Source organism: Pseudopipra pipra, chromosome 6 (genome assembly GCF_036250125.1).
Source record: "Pseudopipra pipra isolate bDixPip1 chromosome 6, bDixPip1.hap1, whole genome shotgun sequence".
In the NCBI taxonomy this organism is placed as follows: Eukaryota; Metazoa; Chordata; class Aves; order Passeriformes; family Pipridae; genus Pseudopipra; species Pseudopipra pipra.
In genome coordinates this window covers 547,190-565,617 of record NC_087554.1, presented here as the reverse complement: position 1 = coordinate 565,617, position 18,428 = coordinate 547,190, and the positions used below count along the sequence as shown (strand labels likewise).

Below are 18,428 nucleotides of genomic sequence, written 5' to 3'. Positions count from 1 at the left end.
TTCATCTGCCTTGGCTTGAGGTGTCTCCTGTTCTGACTTTCTCAGGCTCAGTCTTGGAGAGGGGTGCTCAGAGGGCTGGTGTGTGGTGTTGTGCAGGAGGCAGGTGTCTTTCTGGCTGTGGTGCCAGGAGAGCCGTGCGGGGCAGGGCAGGGTGGGCAGAGGAAGGAGGAGCGCGAGTGTCAAACAGCAGCACCCTGTGATCGGCCGCCGAGCGCCCGCGTGGTTCCCTCTGGCCCCGGGGGGGCCTCTGGGGTGTCACTGGTGGCTCCTGCCTCAGAACACGTAGAAGGTGTCCAGGGCCCTGCTGGGGAGCAGGGAAGTGTCGTGGCCATTCCGTCGGGAGCGTGTGGGCATCGTGGGAGAGCTGGGATGTCTGGAGGGGGCTGAGTGGCGTGTCCTCCCGCTCTTCCCCGGGCTGGCACGGGGGTGGTTTGCTGCACGTGGCACAGACCCTCGAGGAGCGTGTTTACCCCCCTGTGAGGTGCAGGAGATGGGCTGCTTGGAGCCCAGAAGGGAAGCAGGGATGGACATGTGGGAGGTCAGTCTGGTAACGGGCCCGCTGTGTTTCAGAACGGACGTTTCTTGGGCGATGCTGACCTGGAAAGGCAGAAGTATTCAGATCTGAAGCTGAACGGGCCACAGGTAAGGGGAGCTCGGCCCTCTGGCTGTGGGCAGCCTGCTTGCTGGGGGAGGGTGCAGGACAGTGCTCCAGTGTCCCCTATTCCAACTGGAAGAGGGCGGTTTGTGCTTCCAATGTGGCCACCCTGGCTTGAAGGGGCTTCGGGCATGGGGTTGCTGGTACCTCCTTCCAAGAGGATATCGGAGCTCCCTGTGAGGAGGGAGATCTCTCGTCCAGCGGACTCCAGGGAGGTCCAGGTTGGTGATGGGGCCTCCCTGCCTGTCGCTTTCTCCCCTCAGGACCACAGCCACCTCTTGTACAGCACAATCCCCAGGATGCAGGACCCGGGCCAGATCGTGGAGGAGACGTACACCATGGAGGAAGACCCGGAAGGGGCCATGTCGGTCGTGTCTGTGGAGACGTCAGATGATGGGACAACCCGGCGTACGGAGACCACGGTACAGGCCTGGGGAGAGCAGGACAGGGCATGGCTGGGGACCACGATGGCTGTCTGCCAGTGGTGTCTGCCAGCCTGCTGTGCCACCAGCTGAAACAGGGGGAGAAATGTGTCTGAAGTAAAGTGCTGGGCTGGCTGGGGAATCTGGGGATGCAGGGCTGTGGTGAGTTCCCTTATGGGAGCGTGTCCTGCACGCGTGTCACCCCCTCCAGGTGAAGAAAGTGGTGAAGACCGTGACCACCCGGACAGTGCAGCAGGTGCCGGTGGGGCCCGATGGGCTCCCTTTGGAAACCTCCCCCGTCACCAGCAACTACGTCCAGACCATGGACAGGAACTTCCGCAAGAACGGCAATGGGGGCCCCGGCAGCTACCTGAGCCAGGCGGGCACGGCCACCCTCCCTCGCAACTACCACTACCCCGACGGCTACGGCCGCCCCTACGAGGACGGCTACCCGGGCAGCGACCACAGCTACGGCAGCCTGTCCCGCGTCACCCGCATCGACGAGCGCTACCGTCCCTCCATGGACACCTACCGCGCCCCCAGCCGCCAGGACATCTACGGCCCCCAGCCCCAGGTGCGCGTCGGGGGCAGCAACATGGACCTCAACCACTTCCACCCCGAGCCGTACGGCCTGGAGGACGACCAGCGCAGCGTGGGCTTCGAGGACGTGGACTACGGGCTCATGTCCGACTACGGCACGGCCAGGAGGGCGGGCACCCCCTCGGATGCCCGGCGGCGGCTCAGGTACGTGGAGCAGGAGGCTCTGGGCTGCTGGGGGGTGCTGTGGGGTCCGTTGAACCTCGTGCTCCTTGGAGGAGGGAAGGATGGTGGACACAGCACTGTGAGCTGAGTCACAGGTGGCTCACGCGGCAGAAAACTTGCATCCGCTTCTAATTGTCTGCTTAATTGGTGGTTAAACCCGGGTGCTAATTGAGCCGGTCCTCCTGCAGCGAGGAGTTCCACTGGGCAGCTGGATGTAGCTCCGGGCCCTTCCCTCTGTGCCACCTGGCTGGTCTGTCTGTGCTCCAGCCCGGAGTATCCCACTGTATCATCACCCTGCCGTGCAGGTTTGCAGCAGCCCTGTGATCATGCTCTCCCCGAGCCAAGGGCAGCCTCAGGGAGGGGAGCTGAGCCCAGGCTGGGGTGAGCAGGGCTCAGCCCCACGGTGCCCCAGGAGCGTTCCTGGTTCCTGCACAGCCCGACCCTGCTGCAGGGCAGGGCGGGAGAAGCTGCTCAACCTGTTTGGCAGCAGCAGCAGTTTCTCCCCTCGTGTGTGTCTGTGGCGATGGCGGCTCCCCCAGCCTGGTTGCAGAGCACCTGCCCTGCCATGCTGTGCTGCCCTTGGGGGCTGGAGGAGGGTCCTGGTGGTCCTTCCTGCCCTGCCAGGCACCCGGGAATGTCCCGTGCCTGAGGCCATGACTCCTGTCCGTTGGTCTCCTGGTCCAGGTGGCTCCTACACAGGCGCTGTTCTGCTCCCTTCCCTGCTCCCGGCTGGGCTGTCAGGCAGGGTTTGGGCACGTGCTGGGGGGTGGCTCCAGGGATGGGGAGGTAGGAATGGAGCAAGGGGCTGAGCCAGGCTCCTGGAGATGGGGAGGGGACGATCTCAGCAAGCTGGGATGGATGTGCACCTCCTGAGTGCCCCAGGGTGGGCCCAGCCAGGCAAGTAAGGCTCAGCGCAGGCTGCCTGAGCTCCTGGGACATAAACCAGAGGCAACCTGGGGCAGAGGAGGCTCTGGCCATCATCCCCTGTGGAGATCTGCCCGATCCAGGCACTGTGAATCCACGCTGGCTCCTGGCTGCTGAAGGAGCAGCTTTGTCTGTCCTTGTGGCTGGTGCCAGCACGAGTGCTGCGGGGCTGTGCCGAACCAGTCGGGGCGGTTGCTCACCCAGATGGATTTCCCCGGCCGCCTCGCTCTGTGCAGCTTGTGCTGGCTGGAGGAGGGCAGGCAGGGCTGCTCCAGGCTTCTGCCTTCTCGGGCAGCCTGGGAGAGGCCAGCTCTGGCAGTTTTGGGCACGTGGCCGTCACGTCTAGCCCCTCAGTGAGCACCTTGGGCAGGAAGGGTTACACAGGTGTGCTCAACACAGGCTCTGGCCTGCGAACCTTCCCTGGGCTGTGCCCTGCCCAGCACCCAGCCCTCCCTGTGTGGCCTTTGAGACCACGAGCCCTCTTTGCTGGGCTGGAAGGTGTCTGTGCTCCTGCCCCTCCAGCTCCTGGAGGAGGGGAGTTACAGGAGCCAAGTGCAGGAGCTGCAGCCAGGTGGGAGACTTGGGGACCTGGGTCCAGCAGAGCAAGGAGGTTCCACTTCCAAGGACAACCCTGTTGGGGATGTCAGCTTGTCCTGTGGGGGCAGTGCAGGGTATGAAGGATGGGTTGGTGGGCCCCTGGGCCGGCTCTCCCTCCCCGGGCAGGCAGATAAAGATCACAGCAATCTGTGGAATCCAGGCACTGTTGAGCTTGGCTTGTCCCCCACCTTCTCAGTTACCATCCGCACTCTCTGCCCAGCTCGCTGGAATGGGAGCAGGGAGAGCAGCGTCCCCCCTGCCTCAGAGATGTTTGTCTTGAGCAGGGGCCTGGCTGTTAATGACTTCCTTAGGGGAGGCAGCTGGCCAGGAACTCTGGAGCAGAAGGAGTGCCCTGAGCCCAGGGATGCAGCGCGTGCTGGCTGCCATCGGCCACAGAGAGCACCAGTCCCTGCCCTGGGGCTCTTCCCAGAGCTCCCTCTCTGCAAGGGAGGAGGGAAGGGGGGTGCTTCCCCTCCCTGACAGCCCCATCTTGCCTGGAGGGGCACTGAGACGCTCACGGTGGGACAGGGGCTTCCATTCAGGGAGTTAGTCTTGGAAAGGGAGCGGGATCGGCTGCCAGCCCTGCTGGCAAGTGTCAGTGGTTTGCTGGCAGCACTGGCACGTGGCTGTGTCTGGTGGCTTTGGCAAGTTCTGCACCACAGGCTGTAGGTAGGGAAGTGGTGGCAGGAGCAGGACCTGCCACCCATCGTGTCAGACCTTTCCCTGCCTGTGCCTGGTCTGGGAGCTCAGAGGTTGCTGAGCAGCCCCTGGGGCAGGTGTGAGGTGGAGGGTGGAAACCTCTCCTTGGGTCTTATCTGAGTGTCCTCAGTGCCCTGGCACAGCAGGGGCAAGAGTCATCCCCTCCCATCTCCTTCTGTTGGAAATCACTGGATTCCTCTGCCCGGGTGGGAGAAGGATTATATTGGCAGTGACTGCAGAAATAGGGGAGATTCAGGGGTTTTGTGAGGTGTGTGTCATGGGCTGTTCAGTGTCACTTCAGCATGGGGGGCACTTTGAGCTTCCATGTGCTTGCTGGGGCTCATTCCCAGTGCTGCCAGTCTGAGGGGGAGCTGCTCCTGGCCAGGGTGAGGGTGTGGGACCAGGGCTCTTCCCTGGGCCCGAGCCAGGAGCCACAAGGTTGATTCCTGGAGCCCAGGTGTCTCTTGGTGCCTGTCCCTCAGGCAGTAGCACACTTTGCCTCCAGGGCTGGCTCCTGCCTTTGCCCTGGGGCTGGCTCCTGCCTCCACAGGCACCAGACCAGGATCCAGCTTCATCCCTTCTGGTGGGTTGGAGGAAAAGGTGATGAAAAGGGCTGGAAATTTCTTCCTCTGCTTTCGGTCTTGGATCAGACCTGAAGGTCTGGCTGTGAGCAATTCCTTCTGCCCCTGACCGTAGAAGATAAGATGGAAAACTTGGTGGGGAAAGAGAAGTAAACCCACCGCTAACCAGCTGATGTAAAAATGATTGATTTAGGGCCAAAGTAGGTAGAAAAGCTGGGAAAATGTGAGAACTGGACAGCTTAGCTGACGAAACGAGAAGGAATGACAGTCCGAAGGGGCAGAACTTATTTTGAGGAACAGATGTAATTCCGGAGGATTGGCGTGAATAGATGCAGGAGCAAATCCTTCGAGGCTGTCACAGGGGGATAAGCAAGGAGCTTACGAGGAGCTCCAGCAAGGTCCTCTCTCTCCTAGGAGCTACGAGGACATGCTGGTGGACGACGTGGCCCCGGACCGGTACTACTGGGCCCCGCTGGCCCAGCACGAGCGGGGCAGCCTGGCCAGCCTGGACAGCCTGCGGAAGGGAGCTCCGGCGCCGGGGAACTGGCGCCAGCCGGAGCTGCCGGAGGTGATCGCCATGCTGAGCTTCCGGCTGGACGCCGTCAAGTCCAACGCGGCCGCCTACCTGCAGCACCTGTGCTACCGCAACGACAAGGTGAAGACGGAGGTGCGCCGGCTCAAGGGCATCCCCGTGCTGGTGGGGCTGCTGGACCACCCCAAGAAGGAGGTGCACTACGGCGCCTGCGGGGCCCTCAAGAACATCTCCTTCGGCAAGGACCAGGACAACAAGATCGCCATCAAGAACTGCGACGGCGTGCCCGCGCTGGTGCGCCTGCTGCGGAAGGCCCACGACATGGACCTCACGGAGGTCATCACAGGTGACGGCTCCGGGCGGGGCGGGGCGGGCTGGCGGTGCCGCGGGGCGAGGTCTGCGGTCGGGGTCTCCGAGCGCTCACCTCGCGCCCGCGGCGTTGCAGGGACGCTGTGGAACCTGTCCTCGCACGACTCCATCAAGATGGCCATCGTGGATCACGCGCTACACGCCCTGACCGATGAGGTGGTCATCCCCCGCTCCGGCTGGGAGCGGGAGCCCAACGAGGACTCCAAACCCCGCCACATCGAGTGGGAGTCGGTGCTCACCAACACCGCCGGCTGCCTTAGGTACGGGAGAACCCCTGGGCTGCAACGCTCCTTCCTGGCTGTTCCTGGGACTGCCAGAGCTCTTGGAGCTCTGTGGAGACAGCTGCTGGTGATGCAGACCTTGATTTCGGAGCAGTTTCCCTCACTGAGGGGAGCTACAAGAGCCTTTTTCTCTCTTGAGCTCTGTGGGGTGCGGGCTGCCCCTCGCCTGCCCTCAGCTGCCCCTGCCATGACGTTTCTCTCCTGCCTGCCAGGAACGTGAGCTCGGAGCGGAGCGAGGCCCGTCGGAAGCTGCGGGAATGTGACGGGCTGGTGGACGCCCTGATCTACATCGTGCAGTCCGAGATCGGCCAGAAGGACTCGGACAGCAAGGTACCACGGTGGGGCTGGTGTCGGGGAAGGGAGAGCCTGTGTGGGGTGTACCTGGCGCTGTTGGACCAGTCTGGCACTCACCCTGCAGTTTGGGATAGGAATGTTGGCCCCCCAGCAGGGGTCTGCTTGTCCCTCACCCCCAAACCGCTGTCCCCTGGCTCAGGGCTCTTTGATCTACCTGGATGAGATGCTGGCTTGAATTTTCCTTGGCCCTTTCATGCTTATGGCAGGGAGGTTTTTGGCCCGCAGGGTACGAGCTCGTGGCTGCAGCACTGGTCGTGCCAGCTTTGGGGTGGGGCATGCTTCATCCGTCTAGGATATGAAGCTGCACATCCTCCCGGGTGCCGGGTGCTGAGCCCTCACTCGGAGACTTGGGGTGCTGCTCCCAGTCAGACACTCTGGTTCTCTCCCCAGCTGGTGGAGAACTGTGTGTGCCTGCTGAGAAACTTGTCCTACCAAGTGCACCGGGAGATCCCCCATGCCGAGCGCTACCAGGAGACTCCCCTGGTCCCTGCCAACAACGCCGGGCCCCACGCCGCCAGCTGCTTCGGTGCCAAGAAGGGCAAAGGTTTGTGGGCCAGCAGCGGCAGGGAGGGAAGGGATGGGGACAGCCCTGCTGCAGCGCGTCTGGAGGGTGGCCTGGGGTCTCTGTGCTCCTACTTGGGCATCTCACATGGAGCCTGAACTGCAGCTTTCTCCGGGGGCACAGTGGTCCCTGGCTCTGGGAGCTGCTGCTTGGCTCGCCCGAAGCGTTTGGCACAGGCTGTGCTGGGTGTCTCTGGTGGTGGGATGGTGATGGCTACGTGTCCACTAACTCCACGCCTTCCCTTTTCTCCTGTGTTGCCCCTTCCCCTTCCCTTCGCTTTCTTGCCAAATGATCTGCCCCATGACGCTGTCGGCACCTCTCTCCTCCTGCCTCCCCCCTCTCCTGTCCTTCTCTCCGCCTCACCAATAGACGAGTGGTTCTCCAGAGGTGAGTGCGCTCTTGGTTTTACTTTTTTTTCCATGGTTGATTGGGTGCTTTCTCCAGCTCTCTTTGTGTGTGTCCCCCCCCCTCCCCTGCTGGGCACATTCTGCCTGCAGTGTGGCTAATGCCCCCAGTGCCCCCTCCTGGGACGTGCTGGTCGCTTGGCTTCAGCCTCTGGGCTTGTTCCTGCAAGTGGCAAAGAGCTGGTGGGCTGAGGTGGGTGGGGAGAGGAGGAATCTCACGCCTCTCCACTTGCCCTTTTTGAAGGTAAAAAGCTCCCAGAAGACCCTGGTGCCGACACAGTGGATTTTCCCAAAAGAACAACTCCAGCCAAAGGTGTGTTCCTTGGATGATTTGCCTTGGGTGTTAGGGCAGCTCTTCCCCCAGCGAGCCTCTCCAATGGGCAGAGGTTGGTCTTGGAGCAGGAATGTTCCTGGCTGCCCAAAGGCTTGTTAAAACTACGAGCTCTGCCAGCAGTTGGGAGGATGCTCGTGCATAGAGGAGGTCAGTGCTGGCTCAGGACAGGCTTCAGAGGGAACTATTGCCCCAGGGGCTGAGGGACAGCAGAGTGACACAGCCCTCTGTGATGGTCTCAGACTTCCAGCACAGTGGCCCTCTTGCCCGCTCTTCTCTCCTGGGCATGAAGAGCAGGCAGGATTTAAAGCCAAAATCTCTGCCTTTAGTGTTCTCCAGCATGAGCGTGAGGAAGGGTCGTTCCACCAAAAACCTCTGGGGACAAGCATCCTGCTGCCAGTGAATCACAGGCCAAGCAGTGAGCACTAGCCCAGGGCTTGAGTTCAGCTCCTCCTGCCCCCAAAGCACCCTGTGGTTCCCAGGAGGACCCCAGTGCTCCTGGGGCTACAAAGATTTGAGCCAGAGGAACCAAAGGAAACTTAGGGCAGGCCTGAGCTTGTGAGCAGCTCAAATACATGGTGGTGGTGGCTCCTTAGGCTGACCTGAGCCGTGGGAAGAGTCAGCTCCCATCTCTGGTGGAAGCCTGAGGAGGTACCTGCTCTGACTTTGGGGCCATCCCTCAAGGCAGGGGAGGACAAGATGGAAAACCCGGCCTTGCACCTACGAACTGCAGCCTTAGTGCTGCTTTACAAGTCACTTCTGGGCATGTTGCCATGGAAAAGAGTTGATGCTTGAAGGCCTGACCCTGCCTGTGTGCTGGGGGCCTGGGCCCTCGCTCCCTGAGGGTGAGGGGTGCTGGTGGGCACAGCTTGGGGTGTTTCCCAAGTTTCTCCCTCTGGAGCTGCAGTGGTGTGTTGGGTGCCGTGGGTGGCAGGTGTGGCATCCCTGATCCCAGATCTGGTACCCTGGGGCAGCCCCTCTGTGCCAGGTATCCTGCCTCCAGGGAGCCTGGGTAGAAGCTTCCAGCCTCCTCTGGCCAGCAGTGCTCCCCTGGATGAGTCAGGTGCTGGTGGATCCCTGGGGTAAGCGCTTCCCACCCGTGTCCTCCTGGCAGGCTACGAGCTCCTCTTCCAGCCAGAAGTGGTGAGGATATACATCTCCCTCCTGAAGGAGAGCAAGACTCCGGCCATCCTGGAGGCTTCGGCGGGAGCCATCCAGAACCTGTGTGCTGGCAGCTGGACGGTGAGTGCCCCTGGAGCTGGCTGTGTCCAGGGAAGGGGCCCGGGGAGCCGGGAATACCGCCCGTGGTGGGGGCAGTGGGACCGTGGATGCCATTCCGGGCTGTTCCCTTCCTGCGTGGCCCCAGGAGCCACCATCCCACGGCACAGCCCAGGTGTGCACGGGGTCCCCCGTGCTGCGAAGGGCTCTGTGCCCTCCTGGGGGCAGGGGATGAAGATAATAACCTGCCTTACCTCGGTGTGTAGGCAGAGACCCTCTGGGAAGCCTGGCCTGTCCCGTGGGGGGGCCCTGGGGTGGGAGCGGGCTCTGTGGGTGCAGCAGGCCCCTGGTGCCCGCGGTGAGGGGGGCTGCCAGGGTTGGTACCCAGCCCCGGGTGACACGGGGGTGCTGTCCCTGCCCCGCAGTACGGCCGGTACATCCGCTCGGCGCTGCGCCAGGAGAAGGGGCTCTCTGCCATCGCCGACCTGCTGAGCCACGACAGCGAGCGCGTGGTGAAGGCGGCGTCCGGCGCCCTGCGCAACCTGGCCGTGGACCTGCGGAACAAGGAGCTGATCGGTGAGCACGGCTCTGCACACCCACCCCGGGCCGGGCAGGAGCATCCTGCTGCTCCTCTCGAGAGCAAATGGGCCGCCCGTCACCTTCCGCGCTGGTTTTCCCAGCAGTCCTGTTCTTTCTTGCTCATGCCCGGCTCTTTCCCCTTCCCAGGCAAGCACGCCATCCCCAACCTGGTGAAGAACCTGCCTGGAGGCCAGCAGACCCCTGCCAAAAACCTCTCTGAGGACACGGTGGTGTCCATCCTCAACACCATCAACGAAGTGATCGTGGACAACCTCGAGGCCGCCAAGAAGCTGCGGGAAACGCAGGGGATTGAGAAGCTGGTGCTGATCAACAAATCCGGGTAGGTGCTGCTCAAAGGGTGATGCCAAGGGGTGGAGAGGGCCTTCTCCAGCAGCCTCCCCCGGGCTGTGACCGTTTCTAAATGTCTCTTCCTTCCCCTCTTCCTAGGAACCGCTCAGAGAGAGAAGTCCGAGCAGCCGCCCTCGTCTTGCAGACAGTCTGGGGCTACAAGGAGCTGCGGAAGCCCCTCGAGAAGGAAGGCTGGAAGAAGTCAGATTTCCAGGTGTGGGGATGCCCTGTGGTGGCTGGGGTAGTCGGTGGGGTCCTGCAGCAGGGAGGAAGGTGTTCCTGGAGCTCAGCAGGACCGGTTTGCAGCCCTTGGCCTTGCTGGTGGGACTGGGCACCCGCAGAGGTGTCCCCTGTGCGGGAATGTCCCTGCTCCTCAGCTGATGGCCAGCAGGAAGGCTCTGCTAAGGACACTCTGAAGTGTCACACCCCGTGTCCCACACCAGCGTGTGGCTCCACAGGCAGGAGTTTTGTCACCCTAAACTCTGCCGTGGCAGTGCTGAAGAACAAGGTTCTCCTGGGCTCAGTTTCTTTCCCAAAAACAGGGACTACTCATTTTCCTGGAGCACTGGGCACTGCCCCAGTCCAGGCAGGGCCCCCTTGCTCTAATGGGGATGTGGTGGGGGCTCGAGCACCCTTTGGTTACTTTGAGCCCCTTGCTCAAGGGTTGTGGGAGGGCTCCTGGGTCCATCCCGGCGCTGGAGGGGTGGGATGTGCCAATGGGGAAGGAACATCCGGACCCAGGGTGTGACTGGTCACTGTCTGTTGCTACAGGTGAACCTGAGCAATGCCTCTCGGACCCAGGGAGGCAACTCATTTGATGACAGCACCTTGCCTCTCATCGACAGGAACCAAAAAACAGGTAAGTGCCTGCCTTCAGCACCTGTGCCCACCATCATCCCCCCACACCGTGTGGGTACCCAGGGCAGCTGGCCTTTGTCCCCTCCCTGCCCTTCAGCCCGGGCTTCCCTGGCACCCACAGCTGCTCACACAGGGCCATCACCATCAGTTTGGGCCGTAGCTGGCTTTCCTGGCCATCGGGGCCCTCAGTTTGGGCTTTAGGTGGCTCCTTGGGGTTGTCACTGGTAGGGCCTGTAGCGTCCTCGGGTCACAGAGCTGTGGCTGCAGCTGGGCCTGGGCTCCCCCAGCTGGGGCAGGTGGCAGTTCCTCCACGGCTCAGGGACTGTCCCTGACCTGCTCTCCCGTGCTTGTAGATAAGAAATCCTCCCGGGAGGAGATCCAGATGAGCAACATGGGACCAGGTAGGAGAGGGACTGGAATGGGGGGGCCTCTCGCCCCCTCAGTGTGCAGGGAAGGGGGGCAGAGCTCACATCTCCTGTGGGGATGGGGCAGCCCTCCCTGGAGGCGACACAGCTGACTGTCCCCTCTCCTACTCCAGACAACTATTCCACACTCAACGAGAGGGACCACAGCAGGACGCTGGAGCGATCCGGTGACCTGGGAGAGATGGAGCCGGTGAAGGCGGCGCCGCTGATGGTGAGCAGCTGTCCCTGACCAGGGAGGGGAGCAGGAGATGCCACATCACTGTCCTGGCTGGCAGGAGGAGGGGAGAGCTGGGCTCCCACAACTAACACACCCCCCCCCACCCCCTCGCCCCTACTAACCCCGTGTGTCTGCAGCAGGAGGAGGAGGGGCAGGAGCCGCAGCCTGAGGTAGAGGAGGCGGAGGAAGAAGCTGCTGTGCTTTCCCCCGTGTCGGTATGTCCCGCGGTGTCCTGCCCAATCTGACAGTGGTGACAGATCCTGCTGTGCTGTTAGGGGTGCTTGGCCAGCCAAATCCTGCTCCCGTTGATCGATCTCTGCTGCCGTGGTGCCGCCTCCGCCGCTCTCGCTCCCGCCCCAGCCCTGCTAACGCCTCTCCCTCTCTCTCTCCACAGCAGAAGATCTAGCTGGCCTGCCCACCTCCGCTCCGTTTGGGTTGATAATATATTATATATATAAATATATAACTCTTCATGGTGGAATGGACCGACTTTTACCTTGTCTTACTGTTGGAATTTTTGCTGGACTCCTTGTGCCAACCATCCAGCCAAACCATGCCTGGGCCGGCTCCCCGGGGGCCACTCGGCCTCCTCTGGGCCTCTGCACCTCCCCGTCCCGGGACACCACGACTGAGAGCTCCTCCTCCCGTCCTCCACCACCACCTCCTTCCTCCCGAGGGGTAAAACCTCTTCCTGCCTGACTCTGCCGGATCAGCCGGCGTGGATGCTGCACAAGGACTCGGATCTCTGCCTTGACCAGGAGCTGCCTTCTCTCCCACGCCTTCCCCCTGCTGCAAGGTGCCCGCAGGGACTGGGACTGGGACCTCACTCGCCACCGCCTTGTTTTTGGTTTGGTTTCGTTGCCTATAGGATGTATTTTTTTTCGTGCGGGATCACTCTTCAGCCAGGGACAGCACAGACATCCCTCCTCCCTGGGGGCTGCAGGACCGGGGTCCAGGGGCTGGAGCCGTGGGTGGGGAGGGCGAGAGGAAGGACAGCCAGCAGCCAGCAATAACTTCTCTTGCTTTGCTCTAGACGAGGCTTCGGGGGGCGTGGGAAGGGGGATGTGGCTCTGGATCCTGCGGAGGGGTCTGGATGGGGGAGCCCCGGCTCCCACCCGGTGCCTGTGTGAGGAGGATCCTTATGTGGGGAAGAGGGTCAGTGCTGGGGCGAGGGACGGGCCTCCCAGGGTGGAGGTGTGAAGGGTCCCTGTGGAGGGAGGAGACGCAGTAGGATTTTGGGGAGAGGGCTTGGGGCGCGCCGTGCCGGGCGGCTGGAGCCGGGACCCCCACGGCGCTGCCCCCCCCGACTTTCTCTTGACACGTGCCTTTCTTTTGCCACTGTGAAATAGCTGTTTGAATCGTACTGTCCGGCTGCTTCCCTGGGGAAGGGGAGTTCCCTGGGCTTCCAGCAGGGCTTGAACTCCTCCCTTCCCCACCGGGAGCCTTCCCTGGCTGCAGTGGGGCTGGGAGCCTGTTTCTGGGGGGAACCCACCCCCCCTGCCCTCGCTGAGAGGGTTCAGGGCATTGCCATCCAGGCCTGGGGAGCCTGGGCTGCCACGGGAGCTGGGATGTGCTCCTCCTCCTCCTCTTGGCTGTGGTGCTGGGGCACATTGACGTGCTGTGATCTTCTGGGGGGCCCTGCTGCTCCCTGTGCAACTGGAAGTCTCTGTAGGAGGCTGCAAACTGGAGCAGGAGCCCTCCCAGCCCGGGGCTCCCCCCGGGAGGGGTGTGGGGAGGTGGCAGGGGCAGAGCTGGTGCCTTGCTCCTGCCCCAAATCCCCCCCCCCCCAGCACCAGCTGGGCCCTCCCTGCTTCCAGCCCCACCTCAGCTCGGTTGGGTTTTGTTCTGGGGTCTAACTCTTCTCTTTTCCTTTAAATATGTAAAACACTAATTCCTTTTTTAATTTTTAATTCTAAATGAACCAAAAAGACAGCATCCCCCTCCTCTCCCCCTCGGCCCTGCTGGGGAGGGGGGCTGAGGAGGGGAGGAGGGGGAAGCACCAAGCCGTTCCTTGTCTGATTCCTGTGCACACTCTTGTAACGCTTTGAAAACAAAATGATTTTTTTATATAAATAAAGTTTTTAAAGTGTGTCGGTGTGCCTGCCCCCCCTGGCTGCACTCTTGGGTGTTTCTGGCTTTGCTGTTGGGAACAAGGGCCTTTTCCAGGACTCCCAAAGGTGTCGTTGTGTGACAAACCCTTTCTTGTCTGAGGGTGACACTTCCCAGCCCTCCCACCCTGCCTTGCACCTTTGTCCCCAAAGCCACCAGTGAGCAGAGCAAAGGCAGGACGGGGTGTTTTATTGCTTCAGGTCCAGGGGGCAATGCCCAGGATGTGTGGCTTGGCAGGGACAATGCCAGGAATGTCTTGCAGGAATGCAGGCAAGGAATGGTGCCTGGGATGCCTGGCACCAGCAAGGCTGGGACAGTGGGCTGGGTGGGACAAAAGGAGGCATGTTGGGCTCAGCAGGGGTAAGTTGGAGACCTTTGGAGACCGTGCTGGGGACATGCAGGCTGGGGGTCAGAGGAGGAGTTTGTTTGGGGGCACACAGGCTGGGGTTCAGAGAAGGAGTTTGGAGACACCCAGGCTGGGGGGTCAGAGGAAGAGCTTTTTTGGGGGCACCCAGGCTGGGGGTCAGAGGAGGAGTTTGGGGGCACCCAGGCTGGGAGTCAGAGGAAGAGTTTGGGAACACCAGGCTGGGGGTCAGAGGAGGAGTTCGGGAGCAGTCAGGCTGGGGATCAGAGGAGTTTGTTAAAGGGGCACCCAGGCTGGGGATCAGAGGAGTTTGTTAAAGGGGCACCCAGGCTGGGGGTCAGAGGACGAGTTTGGAGACACCAAGCTGGGGATCAGAGGAGGATTTTGTTTGGGGACACGCAGGCTGAGGGTCAGAGGAGGAATTTGGGGGGACCCAGGCTGGGAGTCAGAGGAGGAGTTTGGGGACATGCAGGCTGTGGGTCAGAGGAGGAGTTTGGAGGCACCCAGGCTGGGGGGCTCAGAGGAAGAGCTTGTCGTGGCAGGCCTGGCAGTACATCTTGTCTCCCCACTCGCGGAAGGTGCCTTTCTGCAGCCGGCCCAGGCAGTAGGTGCAGACGAAGTGCTCGGGGTGGTACTTGCGCCCCGCGGCCGTGATGCAGCGCCCGGCGACGGGGCGGCCGCAGCCCTGGCAGATGGTGCCCTGCCGCCGGTGGAAGTGCAGCTCGCAGTAGGGCCGACCCTCCAGCTCGAAGAAGGAGCCGCCGGAGAAGCCGCTCAGGCATTCCTGGGGGGAAGGAGACCCGGAAAGGCTGGCACGGCCTCAGGGACGCCGGGCAGGGCCACCCCGCCGCCCACACTCACCGTGCACACGAAGCACTCGGGGTGCCACACGCCCTGCAGGGCCGACAGGTAATTGTCCGTGACCGGGCGCTCGCAGCCCTGGCATTTGGGGGCGAACATGGCCAGGAAGTCCTGGCGGCAGTAGGGCTTCCCGTTCCGCTCCAGGAACCCTGCGGAGAGGGGATCGGGATGGGCACCCACCGGGGGGGTGGGCAGAGGGCATGGATGTGGGCTTGCCCGGGGTAGGAGGCAAGGGAAAGACTGTGGAGGGATGTCAGATGGGGCGGTAGGTGCGAGGGCAGGGGCTACCTGGGGTGGGGGCAGGCCTGCCACGCCCGTCCCCTGGGACATACCCTCGTCCCCGAAGACCTTCCCGCAGTGGGCGCAGAAGAAATGCTCGGGGTGCCAGGTCTGGTCCAAGGCCGTGAGGACTTTCTGCAGGAACAGGTGAGGTGAGGCGGCCGGTGGTGACGGGGGGGTGGTGTGGGAGCACAGGGGGGGATTTACCTCGCGGATGGTGCCGGCACAGTAGGCGCAGCGGGGGGAGAAGGCCTGGTGATAGTCCTCCTCGCAGAACGCCCGCCCGCCCTGCTCGAAGAAGGGCTGGCTGTCCAGCCCCTGCCCGCAGCGGGCACAGGTGAAGTGCTCGGGGTGCCAGGTTTTGCCCAGGGCTGTGAGCACCTGTGAGGAGGCAGGAGGAGGCTGAGGGCGGCTCCGGGGGGATGCTGAGGGGAGGGGATGCCAGGACGGCGGCGGGGGGCTCACCTTGCCGGCGATGGGCTTGCGGCAGCCGGCGCAGACCCCCGCGGGGGCGGCTGTGATGCCCAGCTCCTGCAGGTCCCGGGTCAGGCTGCCCAGCATGTTGTCCAGAGAGGGCTCTGCGGGCACTCTGCCTCCCTGCCCAGACAGCTGCCGGGGAGCAGGACGGTGAGGGCTGGGTGAAGGTCAGGCCCCAACCCGCTTTCCCCAGGGCCAAGCTCACCTTGCTCTGCATGTGGCCCAGGTCGGCCAGGAGCTCATCCAGCTGCTGGGCGGCTGCCGTGGGTGGGGGCTGTGGGACCGGGGTGGGGCTGCTGGACACGGCACAGGGGGGGCGGTGATGAGGTTTCCACTTTTTCTAGGACTGAGACCCCTCCAGCCCCACCAACACAGCCCTTTCCCACTGCAGGGAACATGTATCCCAGCCCTCACCCCAGCAGGGATGCAGGGTACAACCTGCCCCAGCTCGCAGAAAGACCTGTTTTTTGGGCATTGAGGTGACCCCAGGTGGCACATCCCAGCAATGAGTGGGCACCCCCAGATGGCTTTGCCCTCCCATGGCCATTTTTACCTGTACACTGTCTCCAAATCCTTTCCCAGAGACTGAGCCTGAGGCAGCAGCTGCACCTGGGAGGACAAACCCTTGCAGCCAAGCTCCCCTGGCAGCTCCATCACGAGCTGAGGGGGTCTGTGCTGAGGCCTCTGTACCTTTGGGGCTGCCGAGGCAGGAGGCTCAGAGCCACGGGGGGCAGGTGGATCCTGGCAGGAGCTCGGTCCCTGCCACACAGGGTCCTTGGAGGCCTGGAGGGAGCTCTGCTCCAGTTCTGCCAGCAAAGCATCTGCACAGAGAGACCCCCTCCCTCAGGCACCACAGCCACTGGCTGCTCACCCTGCTGCCACCCCCTTGGGAGGTCTTATATGACTTCCAAAATCCCAGGAGCAAAAGGAGCATCCCAGCAGGCTCTGCCGGGCAGGTGCCAGTGCCCTGAGGGCACCCAGATCCCCATCCTCGGTGCAGGATGTGCCTGCCACTTCCTGCAGCCTTCCTGGAGTGTGGGCACCGCTGGCAAAGGGTCCTGCCCCTGCACACCACCCCTGGCCTGCCAAGGAACATCCGCCAGCCCTTCATTTCATCCAGCACGAGCCCTGGAAGGGGAGGGCTCAGCCTTGGTGGGTTCCAGAGCGCTGCTTCCCCCAGGAAGAGCCGAGAGCTCATTCTTCCCAATTCTGTCTCACCACCTTGGCCACCCCTCACAGCAGGAAATGGGGAATGCCCCTCCCTCCCCACCATGGCACAGCTGCTTCCCCACCCCAGGCCAGGGCCGGCTCCCAGCACCCCCAGAAGTTGTGCTGCAGTCCCGGGATTGCAGCGCTGCCACGGCCCATTTCCTGCTCTCAAGCTCGCTCCGTTTTTGGCCAAGCTCTTGCCCGACCACCCCATCAGCCCCCTGGGATGGGGGAGGCACTGCAGGGAGCGTGGCCCCATTGCTGCCCCCGTTGCTGCCCCCTTAGAGCATCCCCGCCTGCCCCTGGGGGAGAGGAAGGACAGGGCTCCCCCCAGGCGCTGCAGGCACGGCCCCACGCCAAGCCTGGCTGCAGGATCGCCTCTGGAGCGGCCCAGCTTACCCAAATCCTCCATCCTGCCCTGGCAGGGGGTCCTGTGGGCCGGGGCAGCACCCGCAGGGAGGTGAGCTGGCACTCGGGGCCGTGCAGACGCTCGGTTCCGGTGCCGCCTCCGCCCCCCGCGCCGGGTTGTGTCGCTCAGGGTTTCCCTTTGTGGGCTCTGCGCCTCACACCACGTGTGATGGGGCAGAGCTGGGGCACGGGGGGCCACAAACAGCCCCGGGCTGGGGCTGCAGAGGGAAGAAACTGGCCAGCAAGTTGTCCGAGGAGCTCTGGGTGTAAACTGGGATGCTCTGGGAGCCGGAGCGCGGGTGTCCTGCAGAGCCAGGCCTTTTCCAGAAGCCACATGTGCCGAGGGATGGCATCCCTGTGACGGTGTGACAGAGCAGTGCCTTTTGGGGAATGCTACTGGAGCCTCATCTTGGATTTCCAGGTAAGAGCAAATGCCCTTTGGGCAGAGAAATCCCCTGGGAGTGGCCAGTGGATGTGGGAACAGCTCCAAGGGACTGGTTCATAACCTGGGGGGCTGGTCTGTCGTCCCCTCTCAGTGCCCCTGCCCCCCCAGCGTGGCTGGGGGGGGTTTAATGCCAGAGGTGGGTGCAGGGGATGTGCACGTGGCTTGGTGTGTCCTTTGGGCTCTTGTTTGGGTGTTTGGAGGAGGCACCGCCCTGTAGGTGATGGATAACACCTCCGGCCCCTTGGTTACCAGCAAAGCTTCACCGTGCCCTGGCCTGGCGCCTCCTTAGTCCATCTCCCCGGGTGTTCAAGGGTGCCAGAAAAACCTCGGGAGCAAAGGCTGTGTGGCCAAGCGCGTCCTCTCGGCGGGGCCACGACCCCCGTGTGAGCGGGGAACCGCAGCATCCGGGGCCGCCGAGGCACGGCCGCTCCCACGGGCCGGGCTGACACCACCACGGCCCCGCTCCCAGGCTCTGCCGAGCCCGCCTGCACCCTCAGCTGGGCCGGGCTCGAGCCCCTCGAGCTGCCTCGGCGGGGTTCGCTGAATTACTGACGCGTTAATTACCGCGTCGGTGACGGCGCTTTTGTTCCCTGCCCGCAGCAGCGCCATCCAGCCCGGCGGCACCTCGGGGAAAGCCCCGCGGGACATTCACCGGGACGTGTTTCGGGGCAGGAATCCTGAGAGCCACCCAGAGACAAGCCGGGGCACTGCTGGTATCGCTCAGCCTTGCGTCAGGCGCTTCCCTCCCCTGCACACACCAGAACCTTCCTGCCTGCGGAACGTTTGGGGCTATTTTTAGCCTTCTCAGTGATTTACTCTCCCCGCTGGGGACTTGTGAGCCCGAGGGCACACGAGGAGCCGGCGCTGGAACTCCTCTTTATGAAACTGCCCCTTACAAGCCCCTCGGAGGCAAAAGCCTGAGCTGCTCCCTGGCCAGAGCTCTGCCCCCCTGCAGCGGCTCAACCAGAATTAAGCAACCCCAGCCTTGCCCGCAGAGGGGAAATCAGTCGTGACAATGACAAGAGCAGGTTGGTATGGGGCTGACAGAAAGCAAGACCCGGCCCAGGTCGGCAGCTGTGGGGAAGGTTTGTGCTGAGCCTCTTGCCTGGGTCTGGCAGGGACAGGAGGAATCCCCGTGCAAGTACCCTGAGCTTTGCT

The 18,428-nt window shown here is 62.9% G+C and overlaps 2 protein-coding genes across 13 annotated transcripts in view; one reads left to right on the top strand and one right to left on the bottom strand.

Moving 5' to 3' along the window:
- CTNND1 (catenin delta 1) overlaps window positions 1-13,209 on the top strand; it is a 28,799-nt gene extending 15,590 nt beyond the window's left edge. For 4 of the 12 annotated variants that reach the window (XM_064659794.1, XM_064659806.1, XM_064659796.1 and 1 more), the window contains 17 exons: window positions 571-642; window positions 919-1,077; window positions 1,289-1,821; window positions 5,055-5,518; window positions 5,618-5,801; window positions 6,035-6,152; window positions 6,567-6,720; window positions 7,108-7,125; window positions 7,387-7,455; window positions 8,588-8,715; window positions 9,117-9,267; window positions 9,418-9,610; window positions 9,718-9,832; window positions 10,390-10,477; window positions 10,830-10,877; window positions 11,015-11,112; window positions 11,256-13,209. In XM_064659794.1, the coding sequence (XP_064515864.1) occupies window positions 571-642; window positions 919-1,077; window positions 1,289-1,821; window positions 5,055-5,518; window positions 5,618-5,801; window positions 6,035-6,152; window positions 6,567-6,720; window positions 7,108-7,125; window positions 7,387-7,455; window positions 8,588-8,715; window positions 9,117-9,267; window positions 9,418-9,610; window positions 9,718-9,832; window positions 10,390-10,477; window positions 10,830-10,877; window positions 11,015-11,112; window positions 11,256-11,363 (2,700 nt within the window). In that variant the 3' untranslated portion in view covers window positions 11,364-13,209. The remainder of the gene's footprint in view (window positions 1-570; window positions 643-918; window positions 1,078-1,288; window positions 1,822-5,054; window positions 5,519-5,617; window positions 5,802-6,034; window positions 6,153-6,566; window positions 6,721-7,107; window positions 7,126-7,386; window positions 7,456-8,587; window positions 8,716-9,116; window positions 9,268-9,417; window positions 9,611-9,717; window positions 9,833-10,389; window positions 10,478-10,829; window positions 10,878-11,014; window positions 11,113-11,255) is intronic. The other 8 variants (XM_064659802.1, XM_064659801.1, XM_064659800.1 and 5 more) reach the window with 8 other exon arrangements.
- Window positions 13,210-14,019: 810 nt separating this feature from the next.
- LPXN (leupaxin) lies at window positions 14,020-17,918 on the bottom strand. Its single transcript, XM_064659756.1, has 9 exons — window positions 17,762-17,918; window positions 15,899-16,029; window positions 15,762-15,817; window positions 15,414-15,504; window positions 15,197-15,340; window positions 14,939-15,112; window positions 14,785-14,866; window positions 14,453-14,601; window positions 14,020-14,375 (listed from the first exon to the last, which is right to left on the bottom strand). Exons 1-9 carry the CDS (start codon window positions 17,916-17,918, stop codon window positions 14,109-14,111), a joined length of 1,251 nt encoding a protein of 416 aa, XP_064515826.1. The 3' UTR covers window positions 14,020-14,108.
- Window positions 17,919-18,428: the final 510 nt, after the last annotated feature.

Excerpts from the sequence above, each read along its gene's own strand:
- LPXN (XM_064659756.1), bottom strand. The coding sequence starts at position 17,918 with ATGTCCCGCGGGGCTTTCCCCGAGGTGCCGCCGGGCTGGATGGCGCTG. Across the intron at positions 16,030-17,761 it reads CGAGCCCGGCCCAGCTGAGG|ATGCTTTGCTGGCAGAACTG; the intron begins GTGCAGGCGGGC and ends CTCTCTGTGCAG. Across the intron at positions 15,818-15,898 it reads CTGCCTCGGCAGCCCCAAAG|GTGCAGCTGCTGCCTCAGGC; the intron begins GTACAGAGGCCT and ends TTGTCCTCCCAG.